Consider the following 18,198-nt stretch of genomic DNA (forward strand, 5'->3'; position numbering starts at 1 on the left):
GTCAGTCACCAGTGAAGCTCAGCTGGTTCACACCTGTGTCAGAGGTGCTGTTTTTATCAGTAAGAGGAAACTGAAGTTCAGTTCTCCTAAATCAGTAAAAGAATATTTGTGTTTTTATTAAATATGTTGGAGAAGGTTTGTTCCGAGCTGCTCAGAAACAGAGTCGCTGAATCTCCAGATAATCCGCTCAAAATGAACCAGCCCTTCATGAAAGCCCTCTGAGTCTCTGAGCTCACTTCATACTCAACGCCATGTTGCATCCCTGAAGAGACGGGAGACTCTTCATCATACATGATGATGACACGAGTTTGTGTTGTTGACACTGATCACTCTGACATTTACAGTTCCCACCGCATTAATCTGTCTTCATCTATATTGATTTAAAATGTCAGTGTTTAAATGCCAAACAGTGTCTGACATCAGATGAAATCACTCAGACGGAGAACCGTCGGCTCTCTGAGCTTCACTGGGACTTCCAGCTCTCTGTTACTGTGCTTCCCTCAGAGGGGCTGTAATGTTACCAGCAGTGCTGGGTGCAACGCATTACTGTAATCACATTACACTTTTCAGTAACATGATACAGTTACAATTATGTAGTTACTTGCATTATAAGTTCTTTGGCTATCTGCACGCTGGGTCGATAGACACAGAAATTCTTTTCTTCCTGCTACAATCAGCTGATTTCAGTTTATGTGCATGAAGAAGGAAGAGTGTTACAGGGATCCAGCTTTACAGGAGTGGACATTAGCTTTGTTTGTATTGTGCAGAAGGAGAAGAGCAAGATACTAAAGTGCAAACTGCCTCAGAACAGAAAAAGCTGCATTATGCTGCTAACATCTGCACAGACAGCATGCTAACGCTAAGCTAGCCAAGCAGACTCCAGCCCAGCAGCCAGAGATGAGCCTCAACAGCCTATGATGATGATGATGATGCGGCCTGTTTCTACCTGTTCAGGTTTCTACAGTAAAATCACCATGGCAACCGCTCTGAAGTCAAAGAAAAAACAAAGAGAAGTACAAATGAAGTCAGTTAAAAAAGTAATATGTATGTACTGTGAAGTACAATCGACAGTATTTGACTGAAATGCAGACTCAGTGAGTATCAGCAGCTGACTCTCGTGTGTCTGTGAGACGCAGCGGCGTGAACAGACGTCTCCTCTGTCCCACGCTCGGGTTGGTCTCGTGTTCAAATGTCAGCACTGCGGGGCCAACTTTGTTTTCAGCTCTGGCTTTGATTTAACGGCTGTGATGGAAACAGAGAGGGCAGTCATTATGAGTGAGGCCTGAGTTAACATGACCCTGTGTAACGTGTTAAACCCGCCATGAAGTCACAAGCTGTGCAGATGACAGAAGCTACCACAAAGACTGAGGAACGAATTCTGAGCATGTAAACGCTGGAAAGCGTCTCTCTCTGTCCTCAGTTTTACTTTGATGTATTTCTAACTTCACTTTGCTTTTTCATTATTATTATTGTTACAGTAGCAGACGGAGGGACACACAAACTGACAGAGACGTGGAAGCCTCACAAACTGTTCTGGCCTCTGCAGATAATTTCCACCTTCATGACAGCTGTACGAGGGGAGAATGTTTTTATACGTCACCTGTATGCATCATTATGGGCGTGGCCTCTTTGTCTGACAGGTGGCTGTAGCTGCTAACTGGACCTCTGGACGTGCTGTTGGACCATTTTTAATGACATCATGTGACCAATAACGTGGCTGCTGTGAGGTCAAACAGACCAAGAAGAAGAAATTCAGGGTTTCGTTTGGATGTTACTGAGCACTGATTCATATACCATCTTTAGTCATCTTTAGGTGGAGGACATGAGGCCCTCTGGAGTTTCTTTTATTTATCAGATAATTACAGAGACTCATTGAAACTCGCCTCATTACAACAGTCTGCTTCTGATTTAAAAATGAGCCTCATGAAGGTGACTGTGTGTCCTCACTGATGAACGCTGACAGCACTTTGATATGTAAAATCCTCCTGACAGGTGGCCTGTGTGTGTGTGTGTGTGTGTGTGTGTGTGTGTATGTGTGTGTGTGTGTGTGTGTGTGTGTTTGTGTGTGTGTGTGTGTGTGTGTGTGTGTGTGTGTTTCCGCTCGTAAAAAAGTAAAAGTCAGAGGTGTTTATTCTGTTTCCAGTGTGTCACTGCAGCTGAACAAAGCACTTTTTCTATTTTACACAACTGAAAACACACACACACACACACACACACACAGAGTCACGTTTCCATGACATTATCAGACCTGTGTGTATTTCCTGGAGACTTAATCTGACCTTAAAACATGTCCTGCCTGCTTTCTGTCCCCGTAATGTGACTGTGTAACCAGATTTAGGTTCACACAACGGGGGTAACACACACACACACACACACACACACACACACTGACCCGTGGATGATCTCAGACCATTGTGTGTTTCTCTCCTTCAGCTGAATCCTGATTGGCTGAAGTTTTCAGGTGGCTGTCAGTCAGTGTGTGTGATGGATGAGCAGCAGAGGAGGATACGGGACCGCGTCTCAGTGTCTTCAGATGGCCTGGAGTCGTTTGAGTTTGGATTCAGATCTGTTAGAAGCAGAAACACGAGTCGTTCTGGTGCTGTGGCATCCCTCACTTACAGAACTCTTCCAACATTTCATGTTTTGTTCTGTGGCGAGGAGCCAAGGCAGAAGATTCATTAGCCGATGGATGAAACTCGTGGCGGGAATTTAATATGAGGCATGTGATTGGAGTCAAAGCAGGAGAATTCCACTCAGAGCATCATTTGATCATCGTGGACCTGATTGTAAATGTGATTCTGACGGCAGTCAAATAAAAGTGACAGGATTAGATGATCCTGCTCTTAAAGACGTTTATGAAACAGAAACTGTGAAACGCAGAGTCAGAGTGAATCTGAGAGGTGGTTAAAAATCGATCTAGGAGGAAACCAGATATTCAGTCACGCTGAACTGTTTACACGAGGTTTTGGTTGGTAGTTAAAATCCCTGCATGGCGTGGAGCTGACCGGCAGACAGCTCCAAAATTCAGGGGGTGTGTCCATCAAAGCCTTGCTTTTGAGTCTTTCACCGTCCTTTCATGATCACTCAGACGTCGTCTGATGACATCATAATACTACAGGACCCTAACAGCTGAGCAGCAGCGGTGTCAGAGTCAGGCAGGTTAGAACACAGCCTGTTAAAGAGCCTACATTTCCCACACTGCACCTGTCCTTCGTGAGGCTGTTTCTGTATCAGCCAAATCTCTGAGTCAGAAAACAAGAAACACAAACTGAGACTGACGGTCTTTGTTCTCTCTCTCTCTTTGTCCTGCTGTGTGTGACTGTCTCTCGCCCAGAGGGGAAGGTGGAGGTGACGAAGGAGGGGATGAAGCTGTGCACGATGGGACCGGGCAAAGTGTTCGGAGAGCTCGCCATCCTCTACAACTGCACCAGGACGGCGACAGTGCAGAGTGAGTACTGACAGCCTGATGTTGGTCTTCAAACCTGACCTCAGATCAGTTCAGTGCAAAGACATAGAGCAGGTGAACTCTGACCTCTGACCTGTACACCCAGATGAATCAAAGATTAGCCATGGTCTAGTTTTCATTAGTGAGAATGATGTCATATCTGATGGGAGCTGGATGGACCTGTTTCATGTTGGTGGCCTCCTCACATCATCCACAGGAAAACACTTTCCTTTTATTGCAATCACACACCACACACACTGAGTACGGTGATCGACAACCATCACATCAGAAACTTTTCATATTTCATGTCTCAACTTAAAACATGAAGAAATCCATTCATTCACACATCTAACATGTGCACTCTCAGGATACTTTGGCATGCAGACTGGTGCAGTCAGGACTCGAACCACCAACCTTCCAGTATCCTTGAAGCTGAGTGCTGATGTGAGCGAGGCTGTCAGCTGCTGACAGATTCCTCTGGGTTTCTTTGGGACCTCTCAGACTCCCTCGCTCTCGGAGGGATCTTTGTTTCTTACCTCTCCGTGTTCGCTAACAGTGCTCTGAATGTCTCTCAGTTGTACTCGGTCTGTGTGGCTGTGGAGCAGCATCAGATCCCTGTGCATCAAATAAAAGCAGAGCACCCAGCTGATGGATCAAAGATATTTGGTTTGTGTTTTCGACTTTTGTAAAAACCTGTGGTGTTCGTGCAGAAACTCTGAAACGGTCGCTGCTGCTGGGAACTTGTTGCTGTCAGACACCACTCGCACCATCACCTGGCTTGTGGAGACCACGGGAGCTGTTTGGACCTGACAGCTGGAGCTAACTCTGTTAGGCAGATGGTTGTAAACCTGCTGATGCACAGAGACGCTGGCTGTCCGTGTTGGCTTTCCAAACTTTATCCGAGCACCTTTGATCTTCAGAGTTTCTGGAATCGTTTTCTTTTAAGATTTCTGAGCGAACCCTTGAGGATTTCTTCCTCATGTAAGAAGCACTGAACTTCCTTTTAGCATCACATTTGATGTCAGTTTGGTTTACCTTCTCGCTGAAGCGTCTTCGTTAGAGCCAACTGTTTTGTGTTGTGTAATAAACCGCTGTGAATAATTGAAGCGCAGCTGCAGAGCGTGCTGACCGTGTGGTGTAAAAGCAGAGGATTAAAGCAGATAAACTGCAGCTGCAGCTCCGTGTGAGCGTGAAGATAACGAGCAGAAAGCTTCTGCAAACGGAAACGAATCCCCTCGAACCCAACACTGTTGCCAAGAGACACGGATGCCAAAACTTAGCTCACTGGCTCGACCGGATGGTGTTGCCTGGCAACTGCTGCTCAGCAAGCGGTCTACCAGGAAGCCCCGACAAAAAGTTGGAGGTCCACACACACACAGACATACACACACTCACACACACACACGCTGCTGTCAGAGTTGCGGTTGATGTTCAGACTTCCTCTCCCTGCAGACAGCACATGCTGAACGCTCCACAGTTTTTACAGCACGACAAACTTCCAGCTGTGGTCTGGAGCCGACGGTGTGACGGATCCAGATGTTTGCTGTGGTGGACACATGGACTCCAGCAGGTTCAGTGGGTGTATGCAGGGGGCGGGGCTAAAGGAGACGATAGTTTGTTAAAAATGTCATCAGTCCATTTTTACTTTGTCTGTGTCTCTGTGAAAAAAACATTTTAGTGCGTAAACATTAAAACTGCTGAGACTGCAGTTTGTTGGAATCGGTCTTTGATTTGGGATATTTCAGGATCGTTTTGGGAAAGTGAGCCATTTTAAACAGGAACACAGAGCATGTGAGGATAGAGCATCCACAGGTCCAGGATGGATCGAAGCAGCATCCAGGCCTGATCCTGATCTGTTTTGGACCTGCTGGAGTTTCAGTTCTGAGTCGACCAAATGAGAGTGATTTAGGTGATTTTCAGACTCTGATCCAGATGTGTGAACACATGAAATCAGATTACAGTCAGACTGCAGCTGCTTTTAAAAACTCACTTTAATCACATTTGCTTCAGTTTTAAAGTCTCGCCTCCTCTCAGATACTCACCTGGGACAGGTGTGCTTTGGTCATGTGATTAGTGTGTTAGACACATCAGTTTGATTTCACGGTGATTCTACAGTATCAAAGGAGCAGACAGAGAGTCACTCTTACAACACCAGTGATAATAAGTCAGTGGTGGACTGGCTGCCTCTGTCCTTACACTGAAACTGAACTGTAAACACACTCAGCATCTCACAGCGATTCAGTGTTTGGAGAAGCCTCTGCAGAGGAATTCACTGTGACAGCAACGTCATTGCTGAGGAAATAAATGGAGGCAGGCCCCTGGAATCACACGGGGCCCTGGAATCACACGGTTCTGACCTGACTGAAGGTGCTTCTGAATATGAATAACTCTGACCTTTGACCTTTACAGCACACACACTGTAGAGCTTCTGATGTTCTGCTTAGTTATAAATAGATGTTAATAACGGTTCGTCCGCCCCCCTGAATCACACTCGCACTGTAAACTCTGCTCAGACCATTGTATCTGCTGCTCTGAGGGTCTCCCGTTGTTTCCGTGGTTACAGAAACACTTGGTATCTCCATAGCAACAGGCAGCAGGTCATAAAGGAGTGGAAAAAGTAATAAAGAGTAATGGGCAAACAGCAACTGAGACACCACCACAGAGAAGGTAATGTGGTGTAATGCACCAGGTCAGAGTCATCATCAGTCTGAGTTACAGCTTCTGCAGCTGAAACATGAAGTCAGCACTGAAGAACCACAACCTGCAGTTTCTCCGACATCCAGCAGGGGCAGCAGTGAGTCAGTGCCCATAGAGTCCCATGTTAAAATAAACATGTTTACAGCCTGATGCACAAACTGTTTGGTCTCTATGGATCATTTAATCCTTTATAACACCTGTTTTTTAACTGCTTTATAAGGGCCGTGGCCTCTTTGATTGACAGGTGACACAGGTGGCTGTAGCAGCTAGCTGTCTGCTGGGCTGCACTGGACCTCTGGACCGTGTTTGTGCTGCTTGAGCCTTTTGGAGCATTTTTAATGACATCATGTGACCAATAATATGGCTGCTGTGAGGTCACTGTGGTAACAGAGCATCCAGGAGCCACAAAGCTAAAGCTTCTTAATTCCAGAAACCAGTGGCTCTATGGCCATTTAAACGATTAGACTGTTAATTACAAACTTACAGAAACAAAGATTGTATGTTTACTATTTAAATATATAATTTATTTGTTAGTCTCAGAAAGATAGTATTTAAAGGTGGAAGCAGAGCGGAGTAGTGTGGGAGTAGGAGTGAGACTTTTCTGTATACAGTTTGAGAAAATCCATCCGTGTGTGCTCGTGTTTCCTCACACCTCCGCTCATTAAACTGAAGGAAGTTTGAGCAAGTCTCTGCATCGCCACAGTAACTGCCAGCAACTTCAGGTGGATGACTTGTACCCATGGCAACCGCCTCGGTCTCAGCATCAGTGCTGGAGTTTATGGGATGGCTAACAGATTACATGTTGAAAGCGTCCTGATCCACACTGACAGCGTGAGCTCCCACGCCCTCTAAAGTAACCTGAACCTGAACACTCATACTGACCCACCACCATTTACCAAATACACCAGATCAGGTGCGTGATCTGTGTGCAGGTACGAGTCCCAGCAGACAGTCTGACTTTTGCATATCTGACCTGATCTGATCGAACGATGTGTTCAGGTTCAAAAAGAGCTGCTCTGGCTGCTGCTCAGAAGGAAAACCTGGCAGATCCTGGTCCTCGCTCAGACACTGATCACAGCTCCTCTCTTTCTGAAGTTTGATTTCATTCTGATATCAGAGTATCGCTTACTGCCTCGTTTCTGTCCTCCTCTCATTGGCTCAACATTACGACCGTCTGGGGAATCAAACCTGCGTCATCTTGATGTCAGCACGCAGATCTGAGACTCCAGAGAAAAAGGACCCTGTCCTACACAGTGATTGGTCCGTTTGAAATGACTGTGCTCTCTCTGGTATTGTCCTCTCCTCTCTGTAACTCAGAGTAAACCTTTATAATGACCATAAGTCGATCTGATCCAGCAGTCCCTGAAAAATAAACTGCATCACATTTATGAGCTGTTTGTCATCGTCTCCAGGTGTAATCATTTTTACTATCAGCACCGAGCATCTCTGGCACAAACACTTCAGGCTGCATTAGATCTATTAGATATTCAGTATTAATGGATCGAATCACGACTAATGAGAGTCGAGGACGTGAGATACACTCTGAAACGCTCTGCTGGTAGCGAGCAGACAGACTTCCTGTTAAAACACAAGTCAGAGATGTGACTTTTAAAGAGCTGAAATCTGTTAACCAAATAAAGCGCGCTGCTGTTAACGAGCACGCCGCTGCTAACGAGCACGCCGCTATAAATGAGCGTGCTCCCGTTAACAAGCATGGCGCTATAAATGAGCGCGCACAGTGCTCGTAATGCGCACACTGCTGTTAACGAGCACACCACTGGAAATGGGCATGCCGCTGTTAACGCACACATCACTCTACATGAGCATGCCGCTGTTAACGAGCACACCGCTGTTAACACGCATGGCGCTATTAGTGAGCATGCTGCTGTTAACAAGGACACCACTGTAAATGAGCGCACTGCTGTTAACAAGTGCGCCACTGTTAACGTGTATGGCACTGTTAATGCTCGTGCTGCAGTTAACAGAGACATTGCTGTTAACGAGCACGCCGCTGTTAACAAGCACGCCGCTGTTAACGAGCACGCCGCTGTTAACGAGCTGGACTTTAAGCAGCTGTAATGGTTCATGTTACTAAGCAACAACTTTGCCTCAGTGATTTCTGGATAAAAATTCTTATGAAGAAATTTCTGTGCAGACTGTGTGACACAAAACTTTCATCACATGTGTGTGTGTCATTTTCAGACCACACACACCATCACCGGCTGTCCACACTGGAGATGTTTAACAAAGACCTCAGGTCTTCATCTTCAGCCACAGATCCTTCCCTCTGCAGCTCGATCCTTTCAGGATGTTTCCTTTAACTCAGTCAAAGTGACGCAGAGCTGTCGACGCGCTCATGATGCTAAATGTGTGTTTTGTAGCTCTGACCCATGTGAAGCTGTGGGCCATCGACCGGCAGTGCTTCCAGACCATCATGATGAGAACCGGACTCATCAAACACGCCGAGTACATGGACTTCCTGAAGAGGTGAGAAACAGCCATTAAAAGTCGATGACAGAGTCAACAATGCCACAGAGTTTAGGAAAAGCTTTACAAGTAAACTCAGAAGCCTTTTCAGGCTTATAACCTTATTTTATTTATTAATTATATTTATTATTTATTAGTCTGTTAGTCAGTGAATGTAAAGCACATGTAGGTAATACTTCAACACAGCTGCCCAGGTGCACAGATGTGTCTTAAGGAAGAACACAAACCAAGAGTCCAGAAGCTGTTTCCTGTGAGAAATACATTCATTCATTATAAATGAGAGAACATTTCAAAACTAAAATTGAATAAATATGTTGATATATTTACCAGAACAATTCTCATTGTAATAATATTCACATTATGAACAATATAAATATGATAATATAAATATATACTGTAACATCAGTGAGAAATAGAAAGAGTGTCTTATAACGTGGTCGTATTCTCGTCTTCGCTGTCGTCGGCTCTTCTGGGCCGTTTTACAGACTAAGCATTTTTGTAGCGGTTTGTTTGAATCAGCTGATCGATAATCAGAAGCTGCTCAGCTGCACTGGGAAGATTAAAAGTTTGTGCTGCTTCACAAATACGCAGCTTCACGCCCGTGAACACTGAACGCTGACCTGAAGTTACCGTTCGGTGCTCAGTCGAACCGTCACAAGTACAAATATATACGCTTGTTGTATTTGTATATGTCATAAATGCTCACCGTCCCTCCACAGTGGTTACTCAGAGTTGCATTATTGGTCCTCTGGTCAGACAAACAGACTCCGTGACTGCAGGAGGAGCTCAGAGGAGGAACATGGCTCGATTCATCTCGTATTTATTATCTTTTCACAACAAACTCCAACTTTTAAGTTTGAATCATTCCTGTCTGTGTCTGCAGCGTTCCCACCTTCCAGAGTCTTCCCGAGGAAACTCTTAGCAAACTGGCGGACGTCATGGAGGAGGTGAGTTTGTACCCGCCCCCTCGTCTTCTTCTGTGGGAGTGGCCCTGTAAATACTCCAATCAGACGCTGTCTTCTGGGTTTAGACTCATTATTCGGATGGAGAGTACATTATCAGACAGGGAGCCCGAGGAGACACCTTCTTCATCATCAGCAAAGGGAAGGTCAGTCCATCCTCCTCTTCATCTTCCTCTCACTCGTTTCCTAGTTACTGATCTGCCCACTCATCCTCATCCAATACGTCCTCCCAGGTGAATGTGACCCAGGGGGATTCAGCCACCCAGCAGCCTAAACACCTCAGGGAGCTCGTCAAGGGAGACTGGTTTGGAGAGAGAGCGCTACAGGGGTAAGGTCACGTGACCCAAACATGTTATATATTATGTTAGGCTGGTTTAAAATTCGCTCTGAAGATCAGAAGCTGCTGCTGGGTTCACTCTGATGGCCCTGAAAGACGTCAGCTCACACGGACAGAAGAAAATGTTTTTAATAGTTCGTCAAACCTTCAGTTTGTCAGGGGCAGCCAGTCAGAAAAGGGGGGAGGGGCTAAAACGTTTGGTTTTAGACTGAGGGTGACGTGAGATGGTAGGTGAGAAGGAGCAGAATTAGTGTCCAGATGGTGGCGCTGCAGGGAAGATGATGATGTCACCGACATGTTTAGGATTCTGTGGGCTGCACCTTCACAAACACACACACAAACACTTCTCTCTAGCTCTTGACGAAGGCGGTCGCACTTTTTATCCTCCTCCTCTCCCTTAGCTTCCCTGCTTAGCCTCTTGTGTCCTTGTCTAGTCTCGTGTTTTTTGTATTACTTTTCCCTGGAACACTCTCTCACAGTCTGTTCTCTAAAACCTAAAAGAGGAATTATGGATTTGATCAACTGGTCTCTGAATGCAATTGACACCCCTTTCTTAACGAGAAGTCTGGGCTCGGGTGAGCCTGAGTGCTGAAGATATCTACCTACTCGGAACCATGATAACAGGGTTCTTGCTGATCGGAGCTGGCTTGGCCCTGGCTTATCGAAGAATTAAGAAAGCAGAACCGGCTGTTCAAACCCCCACAAGGCTGCCTGCTGGGATTGAAACGATGGGACGAGGCGTGAGTTTTCAAAATGGGCTCATTGAGTGCAGCACGGATAAGATCTTGGAGAAGCGCACGGCTGCCGTGAACACTCAGAACAAGACCTCTGAGTGCAAACTGGATCACATCTTGGGAAGCTCACTGCGGTCGTGAGTTCTCAGAATCGGCTCTTTGAGCACAAGAATGACAACATCACGGAGCGTAAGTCTGATAACATCATGGAGAAGCTCACAGCTCTCCAACAGGAGATTGAGAGACCAGTGTTGGACTGTTAGAACAGCTTTGAAATTTATATGAGTTGTTCGCACTAAAGTAAAAACCACCATCATTTCATGCAGATACCCCTTTGGCGCCAGCTGTGGTCTCAAGGCTGGAGCTGAACAACAACACCCTGATAACGACTGTGTTTAGACTGTTCTTCCCTTTCTATGCAAGGCCACCTGGGTTGGCTGGAAGACTGTTTACTTAGCCTGGCAGGTCGAAGGACACTGTCTCAGCTGAACTCTGGACACACACACACACGCACACACACACACACAGACATATATACACATGCAGATGTACACTCATCCCCCCTCCAAACTCCTTCGACGCTTATTCCCCTCCGATGCTGACGGTGGATCATGGAGACCAGCGCATAGGCTGCAGGCCCGGATGTACTGTCTACACTGGCTGTCTCTCACCCTTTACCCACCCCTGTTGCTTGTCATGTGTTTCTTTGGTGTATTAAGAGTTTTTTCATGTGCTATGTGCAGAGGTGTTTTTTTCTGTTCTCAGACTGATCTCCCTGTTGGAGCTCAGTCTGGGGGGAGTTATTTTTTTCTCCTTATCTTTCCTCATGTTGTGCTTTTCCATGTTATACCCCTCTGACCTGTCTTCCCCATGTGATGTTTGTGTAATGTATGTATGGTCGGAGGGTAAGACGGCGCTGGCACGGCTGGCAGCCTTAACTCAATTTCCCTCGGGATGAATAAAGTATGATCAATCAATCAATCGATCGATCAATCAAACACACATCCTGTAGGTAAACAGGTGAAAGGTAATTCAGGGTGGACATACTTCAGCTCCTCATTACGCCGTCTCTGAGTGAGTCTGACAGGAAATGAGGTCACCGGGAGCACTTTAATGGGACACTTGTTTCCCATCTTTGTGAGGACCGGCTGCAGCGTGTGGACGTCCTGTCCAAACAGATTTCATCTCAGCTAAAACACCTGGAGGAGAATCTGGCGTTGGTGACCCGGGAGCTTCGAGGTGGAGCAAGATGAGGCCTGTCGAAGTCCGCACATGTGCACACGGACATGTGAAGTCGGAACATGTGTGCGCTTTGCTAACCTCCTGCCATCATCGCAGCTGCTGCTAATTGGTTTGAAGTGTTTCTCTGTTTCCTCCGGGGAGCGCCATTTACACACCAGCCCATCTGCGAGTGTCTGTATCAGTGTGAGCGCCTCGGTCTCAGAGCTTTTCTGTAAAGAGCTGGAAGGAGGATGAGCTCACACTGACTCATTTATTCAGACAGCAGGAGGCTGAATCAAAGGCCACGCTGCAGCTTCACCGCAGGCCAAAGTCAGCGTTCAACCTCGGAGGACTCGCCTGCATCGCTCCGTCATGTGGATCAACCCAACACAGCGCAACATCAAGCTTCACCTCTTTAAAATCAAAAGAAATAAAGGTGCGAGCTTTCTCATCAGTTGGGTGTTTGTGGCCCAAGATCGTCGGTTTGATTCCCTTTGCATTGAAGCGTCTTTGAGCTGCACGCTGAACCCTGAAAGACTCCATCTGTGGGAGGGTGGAGACGTTCTGCCCCGATCGTGTTATTTACCACGAGGCACAAACTCAAAGAGATTCAAATATGAATATTAGGGAAATATGTTCATAAGTCAAAATTCCACAAGCAACAAATTTCATAAAAATTGAGAAAAAGACAGATGAGAGGTGGTGGAGCTGGATGGGTTTAAATACCAGGGGTCAAAGAGAGTGCAGCAGGGTGGAGCGGGTGTCATAGGTCAGAGGGAGAGTAACAGGAGTAAAAGGGAAGGTTTAAAGATGGAGGTGAGCTGAAGGTGTTCAGATGTTCAGTGAGCAGGAAAACAATGGTTTGGTTTCTGAATTTGTTTCCACATTAACACGTGAACCAAACCTGAAGCTCAAGTGAAACATGAACAACAACAGGTGTGTTTTCCTTCTTGACCTGAACTCTGTTAGGGAGCGGGCGGCCGTCCCAGAGCCAATCAGGAAGAACCAGCACCTGCCGGTCGACTGACCTCAGCAAGCAGCGGGACACGAAGCTGTCTGGCCTGATGGATGCTCAGGGGGAAGCCCCTGCAGCTGCTGAACGTGAGGGAAGGCTGTTAAAGTGTGCTGAGCTGCAGTCAGGAGTCCAGCAGCAGTGTGAAGCAGCCCGAGCCGCGATAAAAGCTTCTTACTCGGTCTGTCAGGGTCTGCTCTGCATGACCGATCCCTCCGTTTTCCCCTCGTTAGCCTCGAGCATTGAGGTGTTACGCTCTCATGATTCCCACCATCCGACAAACCTGGGAGCAGAGCGGGGTCTCCCCCATGACAGATGCCTTTAAAGGATCTGTGAGTCGAAATGAGAGCAGTGGTCGTACAGGAAAACAGCACTTCATTCATATTTCATTACACTGGTGCAGTCTCGGAGCCACTGCTGTGCAATCAGCCTTTTACCTCAGCATAACCTGCGTGTGTGTGTGTGTGTGTGTGATCCACAGGGAGGATGTCAGAACAGCCAACGTGGTTGCCACGGAGCCGGTCACCTGCCTGGTCATCGACAGAGAGTGAGTCGTTACGTCTCGTTCACTCAAACTCAGCTCACCTGTGCGTGCTGCGGTGGCGCTCGTGTGTCACCTGAGCAGGTGAACCTGTCGGCCGTGTTTGCTCCTTCACAGCATCCTCACTTTGTGTCTGACTGTTTAAACACAAAGAGTGGAGCTGCAGAGGGAAGCTCCTGCTGCCCCCTGCTGGGCCTCACAGCTAACTACACACGCAGCATATGAAGCTCTTTACATTTTTTTTCTTTTCTTTCATAAAATGAGCTCAAAGAGAAAAAACAAACACAAAGTGCTGATTTTTAAATGAGCACCCAGGTGTTAAACAGTCTGACTGCAGTTTGGGGAGATGATTAGCAGGAAGTTACAGACAAAGAAGCTGGAGCGCCATGTGGGACAAACTATTTCACACTTTCTTTCTGTCATGAAATTAGTACATTAACGTCCATGCACACAAGCAAGTCAAGCAAACTGTCATCATCACTCCCTGATTTTCCATACAGCAGCTGAAGGGCCTCCACACAGCCATAAAGACTCGAGAAATGACAGAAAAACAAAAATAATCTGCAAACTGATTTGAACAGGACCAAAACAGTCGTTTTCATATAAGTTTTTGTTAATGTCTTTCTACTGTAAAGGTGACTAAATGAGGTCACAGGCTGGCTGCTCAGTCACGTCTGTGAGTATAAAGTTATCCCAAAAGAAAAATGACCTGTTTTTTCTCTTGTTTTCATGTTTTTCTCACACTATGGTCGTATGAAAGTACACCCCCATAATTAAAGCTTTCAATACTAACGTGCTAAATGAATTAGCACATTATTTGGCTGAGGTGGTTCACATGATAAAGGAGAGTGATTGTTTACCTGCTAACCCTGGCTGTGTTTCCACACAAAGTGCAGATCGTACTGTTGTCAGAGCAGTGAAAGCAGAGCTTAGCGACAGATTGGCTACACGCTAATCTTCCATCAGCCTCCCATCAAAGTCCAGAGGTTCATCAAAAATGCACATGTGCAAACACTATGCTTGACAAGCTTAGTGTTGTCCTACTAAGAGGACACAGACACACCCACGACAACATGAACCCCACACAGAGTTCAGCGGCTCCATAATCAGGTGGAGTTAATTCTGCTTCCAGAGACAGTGACCAGCTGTGGCCACAAGATGGCAGTTATGTGAAAGATGGATGCAAACAGGCATGACAGAAGCCTGAAAGGATAGCGACTCCTTTACTTTGGTAGATTTCACAGACAGGCATTGGTTGCCTGGCTTCCCCTGACAGAACACCACTGACATCCATCAGTATAAATGAGAAATATTTACCAGAAGTTTATTTACAAAGATGTTTCTGATGGCTGAACCAACAGGTGCTCCTCTTCTGAGGGGGAGAAATAAAAACCTAAAACCAGGAAGTCTTACCAGATACCTGAGTGGAAAACACCTCCTTTTCCCTGACCTTTCCCATCCCATATCTCTGCTTTAACCATTTCCTGTTTTATCATATCACAATAGAATAGAATAGAATAGCCCTTTATTGTCATTGTACATGTACGACAGAACTGTTGAACAAACAGCAGAAATATATACAAACCAGATCAATTTATACAAAAACAAAAGAAATGCACACATTGGAGAACAAATTGGACACTAGTGCATTAGACACATCAGCTGTGTTTCAGCGGTGTTCCTCCTCGTGTTCTCATTTCTCAAAGTGAACATGCTGCCGTTCGTTACTCGTGTCTTGGCCCCACCCACAAGAGATACAAATGAAGGAGCTGAGGAAGAGGCAGAAGAAGAGAGGAGTGGAGGCAGCAGGTGGTGGACTAAATGAGATGTTCCCACCTCAGAGCCTCATTTAAAAGGATGCAAATTAAATCTGAAGTTTGGAACAACTGCATTATTAACAGTTATGTTTGCTGTCTGTATGACCTCAGGTATGACAGAGCTCATGTTCTCTATTTATTTCCTCTTTTAATTAAATGCACAGCATGGACCAGTGTGATAGATATCAGAGCTTTTATTCCCACACAAAGAAACAGTGAAGGGAAAGAGTCCTCCTCCCTGCGTCGCTCCTCAGGCTGCGGCCTCTTTCCTAATGTGAAGGTAAAAGCACTTCTGGAGGACACAGGGTGTGAGTCTGTCTGAGAGACGTCCTTCACCAAGGAGCACTGAGACTGATCTCAGGTCAGAGGACAGAGGACAGGGCGATTCTCTGCCAGGTTCTCCTGTGTCGCAGTGGGCTTCAAGCGTGGGGGAAAGCCCCTCTTAGAAATGAGTCATAATTTGTACTACGAGCTGTCGTAGACTTTCTCTGAAGCTGTGATCAGCTGACCTTTGTGGATTTGGCAAGCTGTTAGCTGAGCTGTGATGGCTGATTTCAAGCACCTCCACGCTGTAAAGCTACATTAGAAAGGTAGTGAGTTTAAATGGATGCTTCTCTAACAGTGAGCATGAGCATCACTGCAGACCTCACCACACTGCTCTAAACTAACCAGCAGCGTGTTTGAGGTCTTTATGAGTTCTGTGCTTGTGTTTTTTACAGTAAAAGGCTCCATGGGCGACTTCTGTTGTGATTTGGTGACATTTAAACAACACTGGATTAAAGTCATTGCACTGAATTGAACTGGTGCTTTACGTTGGTCTCTGTGCTTCCTTTACACGTCGAGTCTTTAGGTCTTTCTCAGTTAGTTCCCTCTGTTCTCTGCCTGCTGTTTGTCTTTTGTCCCTGTTCAGTCACCTGTCTAGTTTTAGGTCCTTCATCACGTTCTTAGTGAGTTGCAGCTGTCTGTTCCCCACATCTTCTTTATACATCCTTAGTTTCACTTCAGTCCGTGTCACAGTGTCTGTTTATCAGCCCTGTGTTTGTTTTATGTGCCTGCTTGAATATTTTGGATTATATTCATGAGCTCTGGTTTCCCACTAAGTAAAGTGTGGTTTAGTTTATTCTTGCTTATTTGCGAGTCCTTCTGTTCCTTGAACCTTGACAATACTGGCTAATATTTTCATCCAACCTTTTAACAACACAATATTAAACTTCATCTTGTTTTTTGAGATCTTCCAGAGAGTAAGTTATAGCGTACAGATCCAATAGCTAATTAAAAAATGTGGCATTAACATTGCAGGTTAAAATTGGTGCTGATCAGTCCTTACAGCTCTTCAGCTCTCAGACGTCGCTCCTCCCTCTGTAGAGTCACAGCCCCAACTTTATTGACATGTGCACCATGAACGCACCACAGAGATGAGGAGGATGGGAGAGTGTTGAGGGTGTAAGCTGGCTGTTGGCTCACTTTCCTGTTACTGACCGTCTGACTGCAGCACTGACTCTGCATTAAACTGCTCATTAACTAAATTGTCTCAGAATCCCATTCTGGATCCCACTTGAACTCAGTTTGGGATCCCCAGCTCTCAGCTCCTCAAACTGGGTCCTCGTTTGTGTGTTCACACCCATAGGGGGCGCTAGAATCAGCAGACCCACATAGGCCATGTCTTTGTCCTTAAACTCCTCCCACACCATCTGGCCTTCAGCAACCAAATCTGGTACACAGGTACATCTTAGGCCTCTGAAGGTTTGTATCTATATCAGGTAGCATGTCCTTAAGTTGCCTAGTAACCACATAGCAACAGGCTTAAATGCCCCATAAGTAGCATATAAACAACCTCCTATATTTTATAGGTTTCTGGACGTGAGCGAGTCCACCAGTTTGCCCACATTTACCAGAGTCAGCCAGATAAACGTTCACAGGAGCAAAAGCATGTGTGTATGAACATGGAAAAAAATCTTGAATGGTGTGTTCTGATTGGCTGCTTTCTCCACCTCCCTCTCAGCTCATTCAAGCATCTGATTGGTGGCCTGGACGACGTCTCCAATAAAGGCTACGAGGACGCTGAACTCAAAGCCAAGTAGGCCTGCCACACTCACACAGCCCTCACCAGAATCCTACACACTGAAGTTTTACTTCATTGTATGTCAAAGTCATTCAGAGGAAATATCAGACAGTTCAGTTTCAGCTTCTGTTTTTACATGTCAGACTTTTCTGAATCAGCTGGTACTGAACGTGTCATCACCCTCCTTCCCGCCGTCTGTGTTTCTCCAACACGTTCACGTATGTTTGCAGCAGAAACCGGACACTGGGCTTATATAAGAGCAGATAATAATAGCAGCTGCACAGGCCGAGCAGGTCACATGACTCCTCACTCTCACCTCTGTTTTCTCCTTAAATCTGCATAAATCGCTCGTTTGTGTGAACACTGACTCTGAGCTCTTTGGTTGAAGACGTCGAGCCGATCCAACGCTCACGACTGCTTTTGTCTGAAATCGTCTGCTCACTCTTTACTGCCCACGCCCTCAGTTCCTCCAATCAGAAACGAGCTACAGTAACTTACTCTGCACATGCTCAGTACGGCTCTCCGTCTGCCTGAAGTAGGTTTGTTAAAGAATTTGAACATCTTTATGTTCTTGGTTGAAACGACTAATTAAAGATGCATCGCGCTTTGCACTGAAAGCTCCACAACGTCATCGAGAAACAACCTGCTTCAGACGTACACACACACACATGTGTGTATTTATATCCTTGTGGGGACATCTCATTGACATAATGCTTTCCCTAGCCCCTTACCCTAACCCTAACCATCAAAAATGAATGCCTAACCCTGACCCTTACCCCAAACCTAACCATAGCCTAAATGTAACCCTGACACTAAAACCACATTTTGAGTCTCAAAAATCCCTTCAAACTCGTGGGGACCTGGATTTTGGTCCCCACGAGTA

General features: G+C 46.0%; 1 protein-coding gene across 4 annotated transcripts in view; it reads left to right on the plus strand.

Moving 5' to 3' along the window:
• Positions 1 to 18,198, plus strand: part of prkg1b (protein kinase cGMP-dependent 1b) — a 74,910-nt gene that overhangs the window by 35,280 nt on the left and 21,432 nt on the right. For 3 of the 4 annotated variants that reach the window (XM_025909757.1, XM_025909756.1, XM_003449492.4), the window contains exons 3-9: positions 3,335 to 3,448; positions 8,524 to 8,629; positions 9,513 to 9,576; positions 9,660 to 9,737; positions 9,825 to 9,919; positions 13,377 to 13,442; positions 17,256 to 17,330. In XM_025909757.1, coding sequence (XP_025765542.1) covers positions 3,335 to 3,448; positions 8,524 to 8,629; positions 9,513 to 9,576; positions 9,660 to 9,737; positions 9,825 to 9,919; positions 13,377 to 13,442; positions 17,256 to 17,330 — 598 coding nt within the window. Of the gene's footprint in view, positions 1 to 3,140; positions 3,160 to 3,334; positions 3,449 to 8,523; positions 8,630 to 9,512; positions 9,577 to 9,659; positions 9,738 to 9,824; positions 9,920 to 13,376; positions 13,443 to 17,255; positions 17,331 to 18,198 lie in introns of those variants that run through there. The other variant, XM_025909758.1, reaches the window with a different exon arrangement.

This window comes from Oreochromis niloticus, linkage group LG8, assembly GCF_001858045.2.
Source record: "Oreochromis niloticus isolate F11D_XX linkage group LG8, O_niloticus_UMD_NMBU, whole genome shotgun sequence".
Taxonomy (NCBI): Eukaryota; Metazoa; Chordata; class Actinopteri; order Cichliformes; family Cichlidae; genus Oreochromis; species Oreochromis niloticus.